The sequence below is a fragment of the Thalassophryne amazonica genome, chromosome 2 (genome assembly GCF_902500255.1).
Source record: "Thalassophryne amazonica chromosome 2, fThaAma1.1, whole genome shotgun sequence".
Lineage (NCBI taxonomy): Eukaryota > Metazoa > Chordata > Actinopteri > Batrachoidiformes > Batrachoididae > Thalassophryne > Thalassophryne amazonica.
Window position 1 is genome coordinate 5195134 of NC_047104.1, and position 20354 is coordinate 5215487.

A 20354-nucleotide genomic window follows, 5' to 3' on the forward strand; every position below is an offset into this window, starting at 1 on the left:
CTGCACATTCACATCTGCTGGAACGCATGCAAAACATTTTCTTTAGAAACAAATTTTTAGAAAATCCATTAAAATATTTTTTCCAAATGTTGACTGTATTTACTTTTTTCCTCGCAGTGGATTTCTGCAACCAGGAGGAGAGAGACCAGTACATTTTTGGTGACACCTGCAAAAGGGCGTGGGGCTAGAATTTTAAATCTGTTTATGCATTCTGGGTGTGTGAGGTCATGTCTGCCCTGTTGTTGTTTTCTTATGAGGACTAACTGACGTGCTGGTTGTGATTTTGCATCATTTTATGTTTTTCTGTGAACCTCATTTGATGTTACGTTGAATATTAATGTTTAGCTTAAAAAAAAACAAAAACTAAACACTTCGAAGCACAAAGCTGGAGGCATACTTTAACTGAGCGATGAAGCGGTGTTCTCGTAGTTGTGATCCATTTTTCATTGTTTTGTTTTTTTGTTTCTTGTCCCTCTTCAGAGGTTTGATTGACAGCTAAAATGCAAACAGGTCAGAGGACGTGTGTGTTTGAATCTGTGTACAACAGGAAAATTGCTCAGATGCACTCGTAGAGAAAAAGAAAACAAAATTCATTCTTATACAGTAGTGGAGAGTAGCTGGAGGTTTCTTCCTGTTAAAACGGAGTTTTTCCTTCCCACTGTCACCAAGTGCTTGCTCACAGGGGGTCGTTTTGACCGTTGGGGTTTTTCCGTAATTATTGTATGGCTTTGCCTTACAATATAAAGCGCCTTGAGGCAACTCTTTGTTGTGATTTGGCGCTATATAAATAAAACTGATTTGATTTAGTGTTCAGAATAATAGTAGTGCTGTGTGACTAGAAAGGTTAATCCAGGTTTTGAGTATATTTCTTATTGTTACATGGGAAACAAGGTACCAGTAGATTCAGTAGATTCTCACAAATCCAACAAGATCAAGCATTCATGATATGCACACTCTTAAGGCTATGAAATTGGGCTATTAGTAAAAAAAAGTAGATAAGGGGGTGTTCACAATAATAGTAGTGTGACATTCATTCAGTGAGTTCGTCAATTTTGTGGAACAAACAGGTGTGAATCAGGTGTCCCCTATTTAAGGATGAAGCCAGCACCTGTTGAACATGCTTTTCTCTTTGAAAGCCTGAGGAAAATGGGACGTTCAAGACATTGTTCAGAAGAACAGTGTAGTTTGATTAAAAAGTTGATTGGAGAGGGGAAAACTTATACGCAGGTGCAAAAAATTATAGGCTGTTCATCTACAATGATCTCCAATGCTTTAAAATGGACAAAAACAAAAAACAACAAAAAAAAAGAGATGTGTGGAAGAAAATGGAAAACAACCATCAAAATGGATAGAAGAATAACCAGAATGGCAAAGGCTCACCCATTGATCAGCTCCAGGATGATGAAAGACAGTCTGGAGTTACCTGTAAGTGCTGTGACAGTTAGAAGACGCCTGTGTGAAGCTAATTTATTTGCAAGAATCCCCTGCAAAGTGCCTCTGTTAAATAAAAGACATGTGCAGAAGAGGTTACAATTTGCCAAAGAACACATCAACTGGCCTAAAGAGAAATGGAGGAATATTTTGTGGCCTGATGAGAGTAAAATTGTTCTTTTTGGGTCCAAGGGCTGCAGACAGTTTGTGAGACGACCCCCAAACTCTGAATTCAAGCCACAGTTCACAGTGAAGCATGGTGGTGCAAGCATCATGATATGGGCATGTTTCTCCTACTATGGTGTTGGGCCTATATATCGCATACCAGGTATCACGGATCAGTTTGGATATTGTTGTGTGGGCCGCTGGAGGTACTGCTGGCCCACCACCACCAGATGGCGCCCTGCTTGGAGTGCACTGTCTTCAGCAGTCAAGACCCGGTACTGCTGGCAGAAACAGAAACAGTTAATGGTGGGTGTGTGAATACACACCCAGCAATCTTTCAGTGCTTAATTCCTCCAGGAGGGAAAACCTCCACCTCCAGTAACACACTCGTACAGCTCCTGGAAAAACACTTTTATCTGGTTGGGGTGTGAGGCGAAGCCGTCGCAGTCCACACCAAACGCCAATGCAGCAGATAAGGACATGTCGCAGGAAAATGGCTGTAAATGAGATCAGACTTTTGTTTGTTAAGGATGCAGCAGAGAAGTTACCTGAGTGGTAGCTGTGTGGGATCCGGCTCTTCTCTTGCCAGACGTCTTCTATCTTCGAGCCTGCCCACACGTCACCTTGTGTATAATTGATGATCCACATTCTCTGTCATTGTCTGTATTTCGTTGTGCGATTCACAACATTAAATTGTTACTTTTTGGCTTATCCATTGTCCGTTCATTAACGCCCCCTGTTGTGGGTCCGTGTCACTACACCTTCCCAACAGATATGTCAAAATACTTGAAGAGGTCATGTTGCCTTATGCTGAAGAGGACATGCCCTTGAAATGGGTGTTTCAATAAGACAATGACCCCAAGCACACTAGTAAACCAGCAAAATCTTGGTTCCAGACCAACAAAATTAATGCCTCACAGATGTGAAATCATGAAAAACTGTGGTTATACAACTAAATACTAGTTTAGTGATTCACAGGATTGATAAAAAAGCAGTTTGAACATAATAGTTTTGAGTTTGTAGCGTCAACAGCAGATGCTACTATTATTGTGAACACCCCCTTTTCTACTTTTTTTTTTTACTAATAGCCCAATTTCATAGCCTTAAGAGTGTGCATATCATGAATGCTTGGTCTTGTTGGATTTGTGAGAATCTACTGAATGTGACAATAAGAAATATACTCAAAACCTGGATTAATCTTTTTAGTCACACAGCACTACTATTCTGAACACTATTGTAACTGATCAATAGTAACTCCATTGTGATGACAAGCAGATGACATGAGGTTCAGTTTGCTGAACTCTGTTCCATAAATCAGCTGTAAGAAACAATCTGAAGCCTTTGAATTTTCTACATTTTCAAAATTATTTTTTTAAGAACTGTATAAAATGACAAGTGCCTATTTAAAATATTTAACCCCATGAAGCTTTGATGTGTTTTATTGTGATATAAAGTCACATTTATTTAAATTTTCAGGCTCCATTATTATTATAATACAAGTTTTAAGTAATTGTGTTCTTCAATCTCAAAAGTAAAACTAATCAGAAGTAAAAACATGACAGAAGACATGTTACAGCCTGATGAGAGAACAAACAAATCATTAAATTAACTTTAGAAGTTGCTTGTGAAATTGACTGGCTGCAGCTCTGTGGGGTGACTTCGCTGTTCAACACCTGCAGGGTCAGGGGTTCAATTCCCAGGCACCCAAACATCTGACAAAGCTGGTTTCCCGAGACAATAGCAGAGTGTCCCAGATGATGTCAGAGTGCATCATGAGGGTCTAGAGGTTAAAGCAGTGGGCTTATGAGCAGAAGGTCCTTGGTTCAAATCCCAGTCAGATCAGGAAAATCACTAAGGTACCTTGAGCAATGTCCTTCATCCTCAAGTAGCTCCCAGTGTGGAGTTCAGCGTCTTGCACAGTAGCACGCGGGCATGTGAGTGAGTGAGAGGCTGTAAAAGCAGTCCATTTACTTGTGTGCTTTCTGGAAAACTCGAGCCTAGATTTCACACACTGTCTGTGTTCTGCACCATGATTGTGTGACCGGTACAATGGCAGACAAAAATCTCTCCAATCACAGCCACTGAAGCTTGTAACTCCTTCAGAGTTGTCACAAGTCTCTTGGTGGCTTCCCTCACCTGTCTCTTTCATGCAAGCTCACACAGTTTTTCAGGATGTTGCATTCCTAAATGCAACCTTTCCCAGTCCTGGTCCTTGGGAACCAAAGTAGATGCACACACCTGACTGAGCGGATCTGCCGATGAGTTCAGGAACAAATAGCAAATGTGCAGTACTTTGGGTCCCGAGGACCATGATTGGGAAACACTACCTCAGTCACTGATTTAAAGTGCTATGAATGAGTTTTCTGCCACTAGGTGTCACACTAGAAATACATTTCTGGAAATAAACAAACACAAAAAAACTTCCCTCCTCTGCCACCCCTCTTCAAACTTCTCCACATGGAACACAAAGAACAACAGCTGGAGTATTTTAACAGTTCTAACAGTTCTCTATGTGGGAAATGCCAGATGTATGTGGATTCCAGTAACTCCACATTGTTGACAGGAGGCATTTTTTTTGCCTCTAAATGTGATTTTTGGACAAACTCCTGGAAAGTAGCTGCTGTCCGCCATCTTGAAAAAAATTCAGAAGCTGTGTGGCGAGAAGTGATTACTGTCTTTTTAAAAATCTGGGGCGGGGCAACAGTTTCACATTGTACTACTTGCATGCGCTGAGAGTGCAGAAGTCTCATGCACTAAACGTGCAGACACAGCCAGACTGAGAATATAAACAGGAGACAGAAAAGCTCAGAGCACAGAGGGAGTGTTGCTTCAGTCTCTGCAGCGGACGTCATTAAGCGGCTAAATCTTAACACAGAAATTAAATAGTTATTGGCTGCTTTATTAATGTGTAAAATGTCAGTTAGAGAATCTTTAGCTGAAGTCTACATTTTCAGAGTTTGCTGTTTTATCGTCATGCTGTCGGTTTACTGACGCCCATCACAGACATTCGCTGTAATAAATGACGGCCATGAAACACAAATTATGCAAATTTTGCAAATTATGTAACTTCTAGGGCGGCACAGCGGTTTAGTGGATATGATTGATATGATATAGGTTTAAGGATATGATTCCTTCTTTATGTTCTCCAATGCCATATACCAACACAGGGCAGAGTAGCTACCTAAACTCTGTGAGAGAGATAGATTATCTCGTCAATAGTTTTATATCCTCATTGAGGACAACTTTGGATGCTGTAGCTCCTCTGAAAAAGAGAGCCTTAAATCAGAAGTGCCTGACTCCGTGGTATAACTCACAAACTCGCAGCTTAAAGCAGATAACCCGTAAGTTGGAGAGGAAATGGCGTCTCACTAATTTAGAAGATCTTCACTTATCCTGGAAAAAGAGTCTGTTGCTCTATAAAAAAAGCCCTCCATAAAGCTAGGACATCTTACTACTCATCACTAATTGAAGAAAATAAGAACAACCCCAGATTTCTTTTCAGCACTGTAGCCAGGCTGACAAAGAGTCAGAGCTCTATTGAGCTGAGTATTCCTTTAACTTTAACTAGTAATGACTTCATGACTTACTAGATTTAGGAACTGGGACCAGTTCCTAAATCTAGTAATCCTACATCCTTGAATGATTTTAGGCCTATTGCTCTAACATCAATTTTGATGAAGATCTTTGAGAAATTGGTACGGTCGGTAATGCTAAAAAATACTATGCATGCACTCGATCCGTTACAATTTGCTTACAGGCCTAATAGAGGAGTGGAGGACGCCACACTCACTTTGCTTAATCTGCTTCTCAGGCATTTGGAGGGCAGCGGGTGTCATGCCCGGCTTTTATTTGTTGACTTCTCTTCAGCTTTTAATACAATTCAACCCTGTATTTTAACCCAAAGGCTTTTAGAATATTTTAAATTAAGTAATAATCTCGTGGGTTGGATTTTAGACTTTTTAACAAACAGAACACAGAAAGTTAGAGTGAACGGGATTTTATCAAACACAGTGTGTTCTTCTACTGGCTCGCCACAAGGGTGTGTGCTCTCACCTCTGTTATTTATTCTCTATACCAGTATGTGTCAGAGCACCTTTAAAAACAGGTTCATTTTAAAATACGCGGATGATACAGTGATTGTCAGTCTGCTGCGGGATAACGAGAGCAGCCACGGTCCTGTAGTTGACCATTTTGTTAAATGGTGTGAGGACTCATATCTTCAGATTAATATATCTAAAACTAAAGATATGGTCATTGATTTTAGGAAGAACGGTAGCACACCTGGAAACACAACAATGAATGGTCAACCAGTTGGAATTGTGAAAACTTATAAATACCTTGGGACTATTATTGATGACTCGCTGAAGTTTGAGGCAAACTGTGAGGCGGTGTGCAGGAAGGGACATCAGCGCTTGTTCTGTCTCAGGAAACTGTCGTATTTTCACATTGGCCGAACCATGTTAACACTATTTTATAGTGCTTTTATTGAATGTGTTTTAGCTTTTTCTTTGGTGGCCTGGTTTGGCAGTTTGACATTGAAGGATAGGAACAGACTGAGTCAGATCATTAAATGGTCCAGTCGGTTGATTGGTGAATCACAGCTGAGTTTAGAGTCCCTGTACACTAAACAATTACAGCGGATAACCAACTGCATTATAGTTGATGACTCCCACCCCCTGGCTAATGAATTTCAGCTTCTACCTTCTGGCCGTAGGTTTAGAGTCCCAAGGTGTAGAACAAAACGCTACAGGAGTAGTTTTGTCCCAGCAGCAATTGTGCAACTGAACACATCTTAGTAGGTTTGCATATGGTTATATTTAGATATTTATATACTTATTTATTTATTTGCCCTTTGCACACTAGTTTTAAGCTGACCATCTTTTTAGTGGTTTTAAGGTTGTTGCGTCCTTGGTGGTGTTTAACTTGTTTTGTGTATGTTCTTTGTTAGGATTTTTAGTGTTTTTTATTGTTGTTGTGTTGACTAACATGGACGCCTTTTTTCTGTTTTCTGTTTGCTGCAAGTCAAATCTACCTACAGGTACAAATATAGTTACCTGAACCTTGCTAATAAAATTTTAACTATTAGAGAAAAAATTACTCATAACCATCCCAAAGACGTATCGATATCTTTGGCTGCTTTCAGTGATGCTGGTATTTGGTTAGACTCTTTCTCTCAGTGTTCTGTCTGAGTTATTTTCATTAGTTACTTCCTCCAAACCATCAACATGTTTATTAGACCCCATTCCTACCAGGCTGCTCAAGGAAGCCCTACCATTAATTAATGCTTCGATCTTAAATATGATCATTCTATCTTTGTTAGTTGGCTATGTACCACAGGCTTTTAAGGTGGCAGTAATTAAACCATTACTTAAAAAGTCATCACTTGACCCAGCTATCTTAGCTAATTATAGACCAATCTCCAACCTTCCTTTTCCCTTCTTTCTCTTTTTGCTCTGTATGCACCACTCTGCATTTAATCATTAGTGATCGATCTCTGCTCCCCTCCACAGCATGTCTTTTTCCTGATTCTCTCCCTCAGCCCCAACCAGTCCCAGCAGAAGACTGCCCCTCCCTGAGCCTGGTTCTGCTGGAGGTTTCTTCCTGTTAAAAGGGAGTTTTTCCTTCCCACTGTCGCCAAGTGCTTGCTCACAGGGGGTCGTTTTGACCGTTGGGGTTTTTCCGTAATTATTGTATGGCTTTGCCTTACAATATAAAGCGCCTTGGGGCAACTGTTTGTTGTGATTTAGCGCTATATAAATAAAATTGATTTGATTTGATTTAGTGGTTAGCACTGTTGCCTCAGAGAGAAGGTCACGGGATCAATTCCCACCTGTAGTCTTTGTGTGGAGTATGCGTGTTCTCGTGTTTGTGTGGGTTTCCTCCGTGTGCTCCAGCTTCCTCCCACATCCAAAGATATGCAGGTTAGAAGGACTGGAAACTTTAAAGTGTCTGTAGGTGTGACTGTGTTTGTTTGTGTCCCTGTGACAGACTGGTGTCCTGTCCAGGGTGAACCCCGCCTCACACCCTGTGACTGCTGGGATAGGCTCCACCTCCTGTGACCTGATATTGGATAAGCGGTTGGAGTGAGTGTGTGCGTGTAACTTCTAAAGGAAACTGGCTGCAAACACACGACTTAACTATAATTAATCAATTATTTTGTGTTTGTAATTAATGTAAATCATATTGTCCAGATTGAAGATCATTATTTTATAAGTTATTTTATTTAGAAGCATATTTTATTTACTTCTTTAAAATACTAATTTAATGTCATTAAGCAAAGAAAGTAAAAATGTAAAAAGCCGAGGGGACGGATACTTCTTATAGGCACTCTGCGTAAATAATCTTTGCAGCTCGGTCCTTCAGTGTTTCCATGTGGACCATTAAAGTCAGTTAATTTGTTAAAATGTTCAAATGCCCACAGACAGAAATACAACCAAATGAAGCGTCTTTAACGTGATCCAATGTTGTACAAAACTTGTTTTTAAAGCCTTAAAAAAGTTCTAAATTCATAAAACACGTGAAAATCAAGAGAAGATTCTGTGAAGAAGAAAATAAAATGAGAATCTCTTAACTGGGGGAAAAAAAAAAAAAAAAATGAGGGAAACACTCCTGCTGCTTTGGGCGCTCTGGAATTTAAAAATAGGAGCAATCATATAAAAATATCCTTTAAAACAAAAGGTGGCGATGGTATGAACATGCTTTAATGCACGTGTTCCATTTCAGCCACAGACAGCATGAACTGTATGTAAAACGTGCTCTGAGGGGGAGGCGGGGAGGCGGGACCCCGGAACAGACAGAGGACCACGGACGAGGCTCAGAGTCTGTCTGTGTTCTCGAGTGCTGGGCTTTCTTTAGGAGACGCTGGAGCAGCGGATGTTGGGGGAGCCCATCTGTGTCAGCACTTTGTCCAGCCACTGCAGCGGCCCGTTCAGGTGCAGCTCAATCCAGCAGGGGGTGCTAGTCACCGTCTGCCGCCTGCAAACGACAACAAAGAAAGCAGCACTGAAAATGGACAGCTGTCAATTCTTTCATTTAACCCCCCCACAAACAAAACAAATCTACTTGGAGACATTTCTCAATTGATCTCCAATCATTACTGTACATTTATTTGGATATTAAACCTCTGACATGTAATTTCATTTGGTTCCAAACCCTAAACATCAGCAGTATGACTTTAAATGACAGAACCAGTTTGTCTGATTTTGGCTCTTGATGAATAAAAAAACACTTTTTTTGCACAAACATCTTTAAGCAGCTTCCAAAAAAAAAAAAAACTTGTTCCAGACGCTCAGCTGATCGTTTCTCTGCAGCCGTCACTTTAAAAACATCAAAGCTTTTCTCACAGAGGAAATGCAAAACATTTCACACTCATTTAGATGATGGAATTCAGCGCCGTGAAAAGCGCTGACATCTGCAGACGAAACAAATCTGCAGAAAAAATAACAACCAGGAAAGATTTTTATGAAAAAAAAAACACCTAACACAAATCAAAGTTCACTTTCTGTGTCCTTTGAACTTGGTGAGTTTTAAGATGATAGTACTTGTTGTTTTGAAGCTGTGATGCTAAAAACCTGGAGGGCCTCATGCATTTATCTACTTTCTCATTGCACTCTAGGAGCTACAAGCCTCGGCTTTTTAAAAGCCTGGAAACACTAAGAGCCAGTGTTCTCAAGGAAACCCATCAGCTTTCTTAATGTTTTACTTATTTTTAATTTTCAGCTAAATTTCCACCTGCATGATTAACCAAGTTAGTTGTATCTCATCAATACCAATGGAAATACTATTGGTACCATCCCACTGAGCCCTTTGATAGACGGGCCTCCTGTCCAGGGTGGACTCTGCCATGTTACTGCGTATCAATGGAATAACTGTATCAAATGAGTGGTTATGAAGAGACTCTGATGAGGAGGATCAGTTGCTTTGTGAGGGAGCGTCAGCTTTAATATTTTGTCCTTGTCGCCCGTTTCTCTGTGGATGATCCAGGAAGCAAGTGTTGAGGACCCCAGTAACTGGAGAAGACCAACGGGACGTCGCGTTCCACCTGGCTGCAGCAGATAGATGGTTATTTTAGAGATGTGGGAATGGACCAGTTTTCTGCTTGGGTGGTTGCCATCCAGGACCTAAGGCGGTTCTGTGGTGTTATGGATGCAGTCAAGTGCAGCATCAGCACATGCTCCCACAGTTGACTTATCAGCCAAACAGATCACTGTTTTCCACCAGATCCACCAAAGAATCCAGATCAGTGCAGCGGGGTGGAGCACTGACAGGAACAGACCTCCAAACACAAAACCTCTGGACTTAGCAGACATCTGCACTCTAATATAATGCAGAAATATGCAAATATGATATATTTGGGACCTTTTTTTTTTAGCACACTATAACAGAGATCGTCAATACATTACCAGTAATTAAGATGACTTTGTGTCACAGCTTTATTTGGTCCAGGACTCTGGATCCAGTTCCTCAGTTTTTCATCTGGAAACCAGCGGTGAGACGTTTCTTTCTCGTCTGTCTCTCTTTGCTGTGGAAGCCTCCAGTGGAACGTCCAGCCAATCAAAAGCCGGCGTTTTATCTCCACCTCTCTTACTATCACTTGAGTCACTTTGTGGAAACGAGGGCAGGACTACAAGAGGGGAAAGTCTGACATGTGTTTGTTTAAAAATAGTCTGGTGTGTGTATCGATGAGGGAGCGACACGTCACACTGCGGGCTCAAGGGAACGCTGGCAGCTGGATGGCAGTGATTCACGGCCTCTGATTGTTTCTACTGTCTGAGTTCACACACACATCAGACCTCAGGATGTCATTTCTGCAGAGCTTATCAACTGCTGACAAGATGGCTGTGGTTTGTCATCTGGTTAGCAGGTCGGCTTGAACAGCAGCAGCAGGCTGCAGAGGTCTTCATGAGTCACAAGTCTGAGTCAGCGAGTGAAAGACAGACACGAGAAATCCATCGACAAGTTCAGTTCATTTATACACCAACAAATCACAAGAAAGCTGCCTCGGGGTGCTTCACACGAGTAAGATCTAACCTCACCAACCCCGCCCCCACCCAAGCCAAGAACACAGGCTACAGTGGAAAGAAAGAACTCCCTCTGATATGATAATGAGGAAGAAACCTCAAGCAGACCAGACTCAGAGGGGTGACCCACAGCTTGGGCCATTCTAACAGTTACAACTAGTCCATCTTGGTGCAGAATCTCCAGTTCTTCTGACAGCAGATGTCAAATGCCAGTGCCAGGTTAGTCTGGTCCTCTGGAAGCAGCGCCAGCAACTCGGACAGAAAGAAAAACAGCAGAATCAGTTGACCTGAGATGACAGCACCTAAGGCTTTAGTTCATCAGCAGTACATCAGCAGAGAAGCAGAGAGATTACTAACGCTGCTGGTCACCAGCAACTAAACCTGTGCGTCACTAACAGACCCAGAATTTAGATGTAGTGAGGCTGAGACCTGTTCCGTTTTTAAAAATATGATTTAAAATGAGTTAGCGTCGCGGAATCACACAAACGGGTAGAACACAAAGACGAGCATCAAAACATTTCTGTTGGCCTCTTGGTGAAATAGATCTTCATCACCTTCAGATGGTTGCCTAGTCAAAACAACATGGGCAGGCCTTCACTCTCACCGTGAAGCCTCCAGACAATGACCTGCACTTTTTACATATGGACCTGTTCAGACTTTACCCAGACTGCATCCCAGAGATTCAGGACAACTGATTCAGACATTTTTGTTCTCAGGTATGACTCATTTGGACCAGCATGTGTTTGAGTGATGCACAGGAACAGCGCTCTGAGAACTTGGCGGCCGGACTGCGACTCACCTGTACTCGGCGCCCCAGCCCTTCACGAAGCTCATGCGAATCGTGCACATCCTGGTCAGCTGATAGACCGCCTCAAAGCCCTGGTTGACTGACTGGGCCAACAAGGCAGCAACTCCTGGTTGTGAAGATCTTCAGGTTTACAGCCTGCAGAGAACCATCAAGCAGATCAACCAGAAATCAACATTCATCTCCAACTGTAACCAAAGACCAATTTCTATAGAAGAACTTCATTGATTTTGTCTATAAAATGTCTCAAACATGAAAAGCCTGATGTCTTTATGATGGAGGTCAAATACACATCACTCACATCTCTTTAAACCAGCATAGTCTTATTATGGAACCCTTTCAAATCAAATCACTTTCAGCTTTGCCAAATTTAATCCGGTTTCAACCAGATTTGCATTGGTTTGGGATGCTTCCTGAAGAACCAGTATTTTTATTTCTCTGAATACGGCACCCTTAACCCTGAACCCTAATCATATTATCCCTCATTCAAAACCACATGAGGGTGGTTCAGGTGCCCCCCACCCCCAGGGATGATGAAATGGGCAATCAATCAGGTATTCAAGTCTCAAAAAAAGTCACATCAAATCAAATCAATTTAATTTATATAGCGCCAAATCACAACAAACAGTTGCCCCAAGGCGCTTCATATTGTAAGGCAAAAGCCATACAATAATCACAGAAAAACCCCAACGGTCAAACGACCCCCTATTAGCAAGCACTTGGCGACAGTGGGAAGGAAAAACCCCCTTTTAACAGGAAGAAACCTCCAGCAGTACCAGGCTCAGGGAGGGGCAGTCTTCTGCTGGGACTGGTTGGGGCTGAGGGAGAGAACCAGGAAAAAGACATGCTGTGGAGGGGAGCAGAGATCAATAACTAATGACACATGACAATCAAACAGTAAATGCACTACATTTGTACGTATCACGCTAACCAAGCTGGTCTCTGGAATGGTCAAGTACCTGGGGGGATCTTGCAGACGGTGGCAGGATGCCAGCCATAGCGTTGGTTGCAGTTGGGACTCTGGACAAAGATGGCGCTGTCACTGAGACACTCGGCAAACACTTCTCCTCCAATGTAATAGAGTCGCACACCACGGCCTTGAGCCAGAGACAGAACAGCAAGTTGCTCAGACACTTTACTGGGGGTAAAATGATAGTGTCTTATTTCGTTCATTGTACCGATGTGTCTGCGTGTTAACTCCACAGCAGCGTTTCGGTTGACGTTGGACAACAAACCCAGACAGAATCGCTCAGAGTTGGAGGGATCCGTGAATCCGTCCACGGTCAGCGAGGGCTGCGAGGCGTGGAAGGTCTCTCCTACGCGCTGGTTTAGCTCGTAGTAGGAAATGGAACACCAAAAGGCCGGCTCGCAGTATGTCACGGGCTGAAGGTCTGACACACACAAACATAAGATTGTTCTGTTTTTACAAACAACAGTGCAGAGTTTCTGAAACTAAGTCTAGAGTGTTCCACGACATCATCAGAGCTGTATAACCGGTGATACGACAGCCGCAGAAGCCTTCAACTCCTCCAGAGTTGTTATGGGTGTCTTGGTGTCTTCCCTCACTCGTTTTCTTCTTGCACAGTCACTCAGTTTTTGAGAACAGCTGACTCCAGACAGATTTAGCGTACAGTACTATACTGTTTGCATACTTGTTACTTACGGGCTCTAAAAATGGAATAACAGTGGATAAAAATGGCTGTAACTCCAAAATGGTCAATGTGATCTTTTTGTAAAACCTCTTGAATTAAAGCTGGAAGTTGTCATGATAAGAGCCTCTTGATTGTTTCATTTCAACTCCACTGTGTTGGTATAGAAAGGCAAAAATACAAGAGTGTGACAGTGTACAACACAGAAGGACCCGACTGCATCTGTGCACAGAAAAACTGGACCATGCGTGCATCATGCACACCGTGTTTGTTTCAGTCGTTTGGTTTTTGTGTAGTAAATCTGGACAATTTGACTCAAGTTTGTCCTTCTTGCTGTTTTTCCAGTCAGCAGTCTGAACGGTGCAGGAGAAAAATGGTTTTAAACACCAGTAAAAAAAAAAAAGATAAGAAAAGACAGCAAAGTGACTGAAAAGCAAAAAAAAAAAAAAAATAGTGGGACGATGATGTGGAATCGGAGGGAAAAAAGAAAGCTCAGGTTACATCACAAAATGTTAAACTCATTTACCGTTTCCCAGAATCTAAGACCAGAAAAGAGAAAAAAACAAAAATCTGTTTAAAATGTCCAACTTGTCCATCGAGTTTTCATTAAACTGAACTGTTCTGCCAAATCGTTCATCTGCACCAATATTTAGTCCTTGACTTTGAGCTGCGGTGGAGAACAGCTGCCGATGGAAAGCGAGGGTCCGTCTTTCTGTCCCGGCGTTTTTCCGTCCTGGCAGAGTAAACACGGGATCTTATTGTTTGTTTGCGTTTGGATCGCTGGTGTTTGGAGCTGAGCACAGAGAACACAGAGCCTCATTTCCTCACTGCAAGTCAAACTAAAAGGGCACGTGGAGAGCACACACCTCATGTCACGCCGTGCCTGCAGCGTCTTTCTCACTGACATCGCTATTTCATGGACTGTTTGAGTAATGGAACAAAACACTGGCATTGCTGATTAACGTGTTCAGGTTATTAACGCGGGCAGACAACGAGCTCCACACACGCTTACCTAAGTTGCTGTGTGAGGGTGAGACGGGGTTGGGCGACAGGTTTGGCGAGCTGGTGTCCATGCTGTGGTTCATCTGGTGATCACTCGTCTCTCCATCTTCACTGAGGTAGCCCGGCGGCGGAGTTTCTGTGATGTACGACACTGCTGGTTATTGTCTGGTGTCGCCCAAACAACAGGCCCGTATGATCACAGCGGCAAAAGACGTGAAGACATACAGTCGACGATGTATTTTTTCTGACAGACATGTTGACATTAACGCGGCATCAGTCTTCAAAGACAGCTCTTGACAGTTTGATTAACACTCCCCAAATTAATTTAAAAATACCAACATGTGGTGTCAGTACTCACAAGATGCATGGATACATAATTATGACATCATTTTCAGATTTGGAAAAACATGGTGTTCAGTTCATTGAGAGCGCTGTGCCCTTTTGTCACCTACATACTGGACTGACCTGAATATAAATACAAAATGTGACTATGCAACTGAGAAGTTATGATACTTTCCTAACTTTACTCTCAAGATGATCAATGCAGCAGAATAATCAAACAATTCTCAAGCAACCAAGTAATACTGCTGGAGAGCATATTTAGATGGCTTTTTGTGCTCTAACATTAAGAATGGCTTCTCCTGGTCCTAAAAGTAGCAACTTTCAAGAGAGATTTACAGAGATTGAGTTGTTTGGCTTTCTGCTGCCCCTGTGACTCAGTGCAGATTTGCACTGAAATTCTGTAACAAGTTTTCTGTCTGATACTGTTCCTGGTGTAACTCCAGTTCTACATGGAGTAACACACCCAGCCCCTGGTGTTCCCAAGTGGTTTCCCTGCCAGTAACTAATGAGAACTTAAACTGCTTCAATTTTGAGATCTGGCAAGATAAAAAAAAAAAGCAGTATGACTGCAAAATGTGCTGGAAAAAGTGAACTCGTCCTTCTTTATCTGATATTATCAAAATGACTAACTTGTGAAAATCACTGACTTTGATGTCAACTGTGGTCCGATCATGCAGAAAGTGGAACATCAAACGGTGTGAGACAGTCCTGTACATCCTGTACTTTTATTAAAATCCCCGATGGAACTCAGTGGTTCGTGATGGTACCTGGTATGTAGTTGCTCTGGGGTTCGATGCCTGCAGGGAAGTTGGTGTTTTCTGGGATCGAGTGGCTGTAATCATCCAGAGGCGGGAACTCACTGGGAATTTCTGTGTGTCTGGGCACCAGTACTGGTGGAAGAACTGTATGAAGCACAGAAACACTTCAGACCATTAATCAACATTCTCAGTTTGAAACGTAGGGGAAGACAATCAACTTGATTCTCCATTCTGATGTTTAATTTGAACTTCAGCAGGTCCTCCTGATGATGCCTACGGCACTGAGTTCTACCAGGGTTGGATATTTGCTTTAATGAGCTTTTGAACAGGTGTACCTAATGAAATGGCCGGGGGAGTGCAAAGACCACAGAACACCTGTAAAGCTGAATTATGGAATAAACTCACTAACTAGGTCACATTCTACCATTACAATTAATTCAGAACACATCATTTACTCAGGAACAAGCTCAACTAGGCTGTTTTCGATACAGCGACATGCTAGCTTGGTGTGCCTTTGCATTAGCTAACATTTTCTGTCATTAATAACCAGCTAATCACTTAAATTAAATGTATATGCACCATGTTATCTGCATTTATAACTAAATGAAACTATATCATCTGTCTTTGGAGCAGTTTATATTCCAGTACAACAAAATTTAAGGAAATTGCCATTATTTGACAGGCTAATAGCTAAGACGTGAGCTTGCTAGCTTATCGTTTGTAGTCCGGGTAACTCTGTGGTAACGCATTACAACCAGAGCTAACTGCTAATGCAGTCGTGATTCCATATTTCAGGGGCCTGTAATTCCTTGTGCACGGGGAATAGTTCCGGTCTCAGCCTGCATTTGCTTACCTGTGAACAAATGCATGAAAACTTGTCTTAAAGCTTTCTGAAGTAACGCGAGTGTTTGGAATTTTTTCTACGTGCAGTCAGAGCAGAAAAGACAAGCTGAGCTTAGTTAAATTGGACTTAATGAAATTCAGTTTGTTCATAAAGTTCACTGACATCCAAAAAACTACTTGTGACTTAAAAAAAAAATTAAGTACTGGTCTTTGGAGACCTAAATTTTATGTTAAAACAAAGCTAATTTTAATGTTAACACAGACATTAATGAGACCAGAACTATTCCAAACACACTTTGTACTTTGGGTCCCTGAAAGACCGTAGACCGTTACCACAGACCCGCCCCGTAATGTGACGGCTTGTAATTCATTGTTAACAAAAACAAGCATATTAATTGCAGATAAAATAAACTCCACACAATATTTCACCCCATGGGCATAGTGTCGCAAATTGGAAATTTATGATAAAATTTTATGGAGAAGCTGAGGTTTACCAAGGCAGCGTGCATTACTTTTTTTTTTTAAGTTTATAAATGTTGTTTTACTGTACTTGTGAAAATTAAAAAAAGATCTGCTTTTAACCAGCTAGCCGCTGCCCTACCTGGCGTCTCCACCCTCTGGTAGTGGTAGGGGTTGACACAGACCTCGTCCTTCTTGGTGTGGAAGGCATATTCACACAGATCCACCGCCCGAAGCTCATGGTGGGACTGGAGGTCGGGCCAGCGCCACAAACGGCAGTAGATGACGTGAGGGAGACCTTTTCTGTGGGACACCTGCAGGCGGCCATCCAGGGACCTCCAACAACAAGGCACAGATGTTGCACTCAAGAGAGTGTCGATGTTTGACAGATTCAGTGATGCCATAATATTGAGTTCTAAGTGGCCTTGACACTTAACAAATTCTCCAAAACTGAAACACTGTGCCTTGAAACACAACCTGTCACCATGTTTAATTGTCTACAAAGTCAATGTAATGCAAATTTTGGCACCAGTCAAAACTGCTAACTTTACTAACAGGAAAGTGCGCCAAAGTTTTACTGGGCTAACAACTTGACTTGGCCCACGACCTTGACATTTAACCAATTCCTCTTGAAATCTAATCACTTTCTCTTTGGCTAAGATTCAATTCTTCTATGATGTTTGGTCCAAATTAGATCAAATCTCTCAAGTTACCCCAACCTGCACAAGCATGCAACTGTATCTGATAAACCTGTTTATCTCAGAACCAGCCAATTTGGAACAGCAGTCTGAAACCAGTTATGATCAAATTTAACATTTAAAGAGGTTTAAAATACACATTAAACCAGTCTATCCTTGTAGAACAGTAGAAATCTGTTAAACCCAGATGATCCACCATTTAGCCAGGCTAATGCAGCTGACTAATATTACTCATGAATTAGAACACTTTAAGCCCAGACAATAAAGCAAAGGTAAAGGTGCCTGTCTTCGCCTTTTAACTTCAGACATGCTTCTGTTTACCACTCAGTCATAAAGTGTGTCAACAATGGTTGCACTTCTCGAAGTGTGGTTCTCTGAAGTACAGCCAGAGTGACCCTTAGGTTCTCTCTTAGTAAAATCCTTTTGCCCTGAGAGGTCAGCAAAGGCTTCAACAGAATAATTGTAGCGCGAGTAAATATGGATACAGGAGAAGTCGGCCGGATGTGAACTTAGCCCCAGGTGTGAACTGGGCCTGGGGCTAACCTTACCTGTAACTATACCCCCATCCGTAACTCAACCACTACCCATAACTCTACCCCTATCCCTAACTCTACCTCTATCTCTAAGTCTACACCTACCCCTAACTCTACCACTAACTCCAACTCTACCCCATTCCTAACTCTACCCCTATCTCCAAGTCTACCCCCTACCCCTAACTCTACCACTATCTCCAACTCTACCCCTATTCCTAACTCTACCACTACCCATAACTCTACCCCTATCTGTAACTCAACCACTACCCATAACTCTACCCCTATCCCTAACTCTACCTCTATCTCTAAGTCTACCCCTATTCCTAACTCTACCACTACCCCTAACTCTACCCCTATCTCTAAGTCTACCCCCTACCATTAACTCTATCACCATCTTCAACTCTACCCTTATCCATAACTCTACCACTACCCCTAACTGTACTTCTAACCCTAACTCTTCCTCAAACTCTACATCTATCCCTAACTCTAACCCCTATGCCTGTCTCTGTACTGTTGTCCGACAATGTTTGGGCTGTGGTCACGCGGGTGTGCATGACTCAGTCTGGACTGGATCCGCCCACATTCTACATGGTCGTCCAGTAGCCGCGCATGGCCTCCCGACTGTGCCTCGAAGTTTGTTTGTTTTTTTCCCATTCCAGCTGATTCTGCTTGATTCCTACTCATTCTTGCTATGTGTGATGGGGTCTAATAAGGGCTGAGTTTTTAACCCAGGCCTACTTCTCCCAAGGGCTGAGTTCTCTTATTACTATGGAGATCACAGATTTCTGATTTAGAGACAAGACTCACATAAGGCTGCGTATAAAAAAAGTGCCAAAGGAAAACAACAACTGGATACTATGACTAATTTCCACAAAGCAGAGTAGACGAGTTTCACTGCTCACAATAACATGGTTTCATGAAATAATCAGGACTATCATCACAGAGTTCAGAGCCTGATTGTGGAAACACAATAATTACCAGAAGCCCAAAGCCAAGGAAACCAGGAATGATCCAGTACCCACAGAGGAAAAGTTCAGGGTTTGAATGCCAAGTCCTTAACGAGCTGATAGAGAACATGTGTGGCTCGTTAAAGAGGGCAGAGCTAAAAATGTGGTAGTTTTCCTTTTCTTTCAGTTCTGAAATCCAAACTGATCTTCCTGTTGGGATTCCGCCCTGCAGCCTGTTTGGCTGGGGTTTGGGGGTGGGGGTCATATTTTTGGGGTTTTCAGGGTATTTGAATCTTTTTCAGTATTTTCATATTCTGTATGTTTTCAATTGTTTTTCTTTATGTTTTGAGTATGTGTTCATTATGTCCTTTATAGGTTTGTTTGTTCTTCTGTCGGTGGTCTGGTCCCTCTTGTTCCACCCTTGCATTCGCCCCTGTGTTTGTCTTCTTTTTCGCACTCTTTCACATGTTGAGTTGTTCAGTTGGCTTTTCTGTGTTGATTATTAGTCTTTATGTTCTGTTCACGTCCTTATATTTTTATGTTGTTTGTTCAGTCTGGCACTTCTAAGTTCTACATTGGTTCTTGGTTTTTTGATTACTTCACCTTTAGTTATGGTTATTTTTTGCAGTTCATTTTGTAGTCCTGTTGTTGGTTCTTTTTATGGTCATGATTATTTCTTTCACTAGGTATTGTCTGTTCACTTATTTATGTCTCTGCACTCTGATTTATTTTTCAGTTCCACCCTCTCATTATCTCCCCACCTGCTGTCAATCTCACCTGTTCCTTAAGCACTTCCTCACCTGTCTGTCACCGGTGGTCCGTTATGAATTGTTACTTTTGAGTTCTTGCCTTTTGCTGTGGTTCTTTATGCTCCCTGTGTGTAAGTACTTGATCGCCTTCCAATGTTTTTTTTGTTGTTCTTTTTGTGATATTCTGCCCTTGTAAATATTTTCACTTTGCAGTCTGCATGGTTTTATTTTATTTTATTTTATTTTTTGCTGCGCTGTGTTTTCTGGGATTGGGATTGTTAATTCATCTCTGCACTTTTGGAACATTTTTGCCACAATAAAATCACGGTGTTTGACATACCTCCCTGAGTTTTTGCATTATTGGTGTTTAAAGTGTCTTTGCCACTGAGACAAAACACTTCCAGTTAAACGATGTAACTGCATTTGGACCTGAAGAAAGCAAATGAATGTGGATTAAAAATAAATAAATCTGTCCAATATTCTATAGAGTCGCTTATACACAGTGCAGGAAAAATGCCAGAATTGTTCCCGACTGCACTCAAGGGGAAGGACAAGTATCTGTTTGCTCAAACTTTTGAATGAATTGACTTTGATGTTGGTTTGTGTGTTTGTTTTGTTTTTTATGTTTCCAAGTGTTGCTTCTTCCTTGTCTGGGACTGAACATCAAGGCCAGAGGTCAAAGGTGATGATCTTTAGTTTGGATGCACAGCTGGTGGCTGTGAGTGAGGTGTTGAACTAATACAGACCAAATATTTGATACAATTCCATCCTTGAACAAAATACTTCATCTGCTTTGTTCCAGTCTACTCAGCTGCAAATGGGTACTGACCTTGGTTGGGTACCTTTGTACCCTGTGAGGGACTTCATGCTACCATATCAGGAGTAAGTAGCAGCCTGATGGTCCCCGGGGCCAGTACAGGACTTATTTCTATATTTGGATAATGTTGAGGCAA

At 41.9% G+C, this 20354-nt stretch overlaps 1 protein-coding gene across 1 annotated transcript in view; it reads right to left on the minus strand.

Moving 5' to 3' along the window:
- Nucleotides 1–7807: 7807 nt before the first annotated feature.
- LOC117501466 (mothers against decapentaplegic homolog 3-like) overlaps nucleotides 7808–20354 on the minus strand; it is a 61177-nt gene continuing 48630 nt past the window's right edge. Inside the window, exons 2-9 of the mRNA XM_034160369.1 lie at nucleotides 16617–16810; nucleotides 15182–15316; nucleotides 14083–14208; nucleotides 12600–12812; nucleotides 12381–12518; nucleotides 11723–11726; nucleotides 11416–11544; nucleotides 7808–8571 (exon numbers count right to left, since the gene is read on the minus strand). Coding sequence (XP_034016260.1) covers nucleotides 8448–8571; nucleotides 11416–11544; nucleotides 11723–11726; nucleotides 12381–12518; nucleotides 12600–12812; nucleotides 14083–14208; nucleotides 15182–15316; nucleotides 16617–16810 — 1063 coding nt within the window. The 3' untranslated portion in view covers nucleotides 7808–8447. The remainder of the gene's footprint in view (nucleotides 8572–11415; nucleotides 11545–11722; nucleotides 11727–12380; nucleotides 12519–12599; nucleotides 12813–14082; nucleotides 14209–15181; nucleotides 15317–16616; nucleotides 16811–20354) is intronic.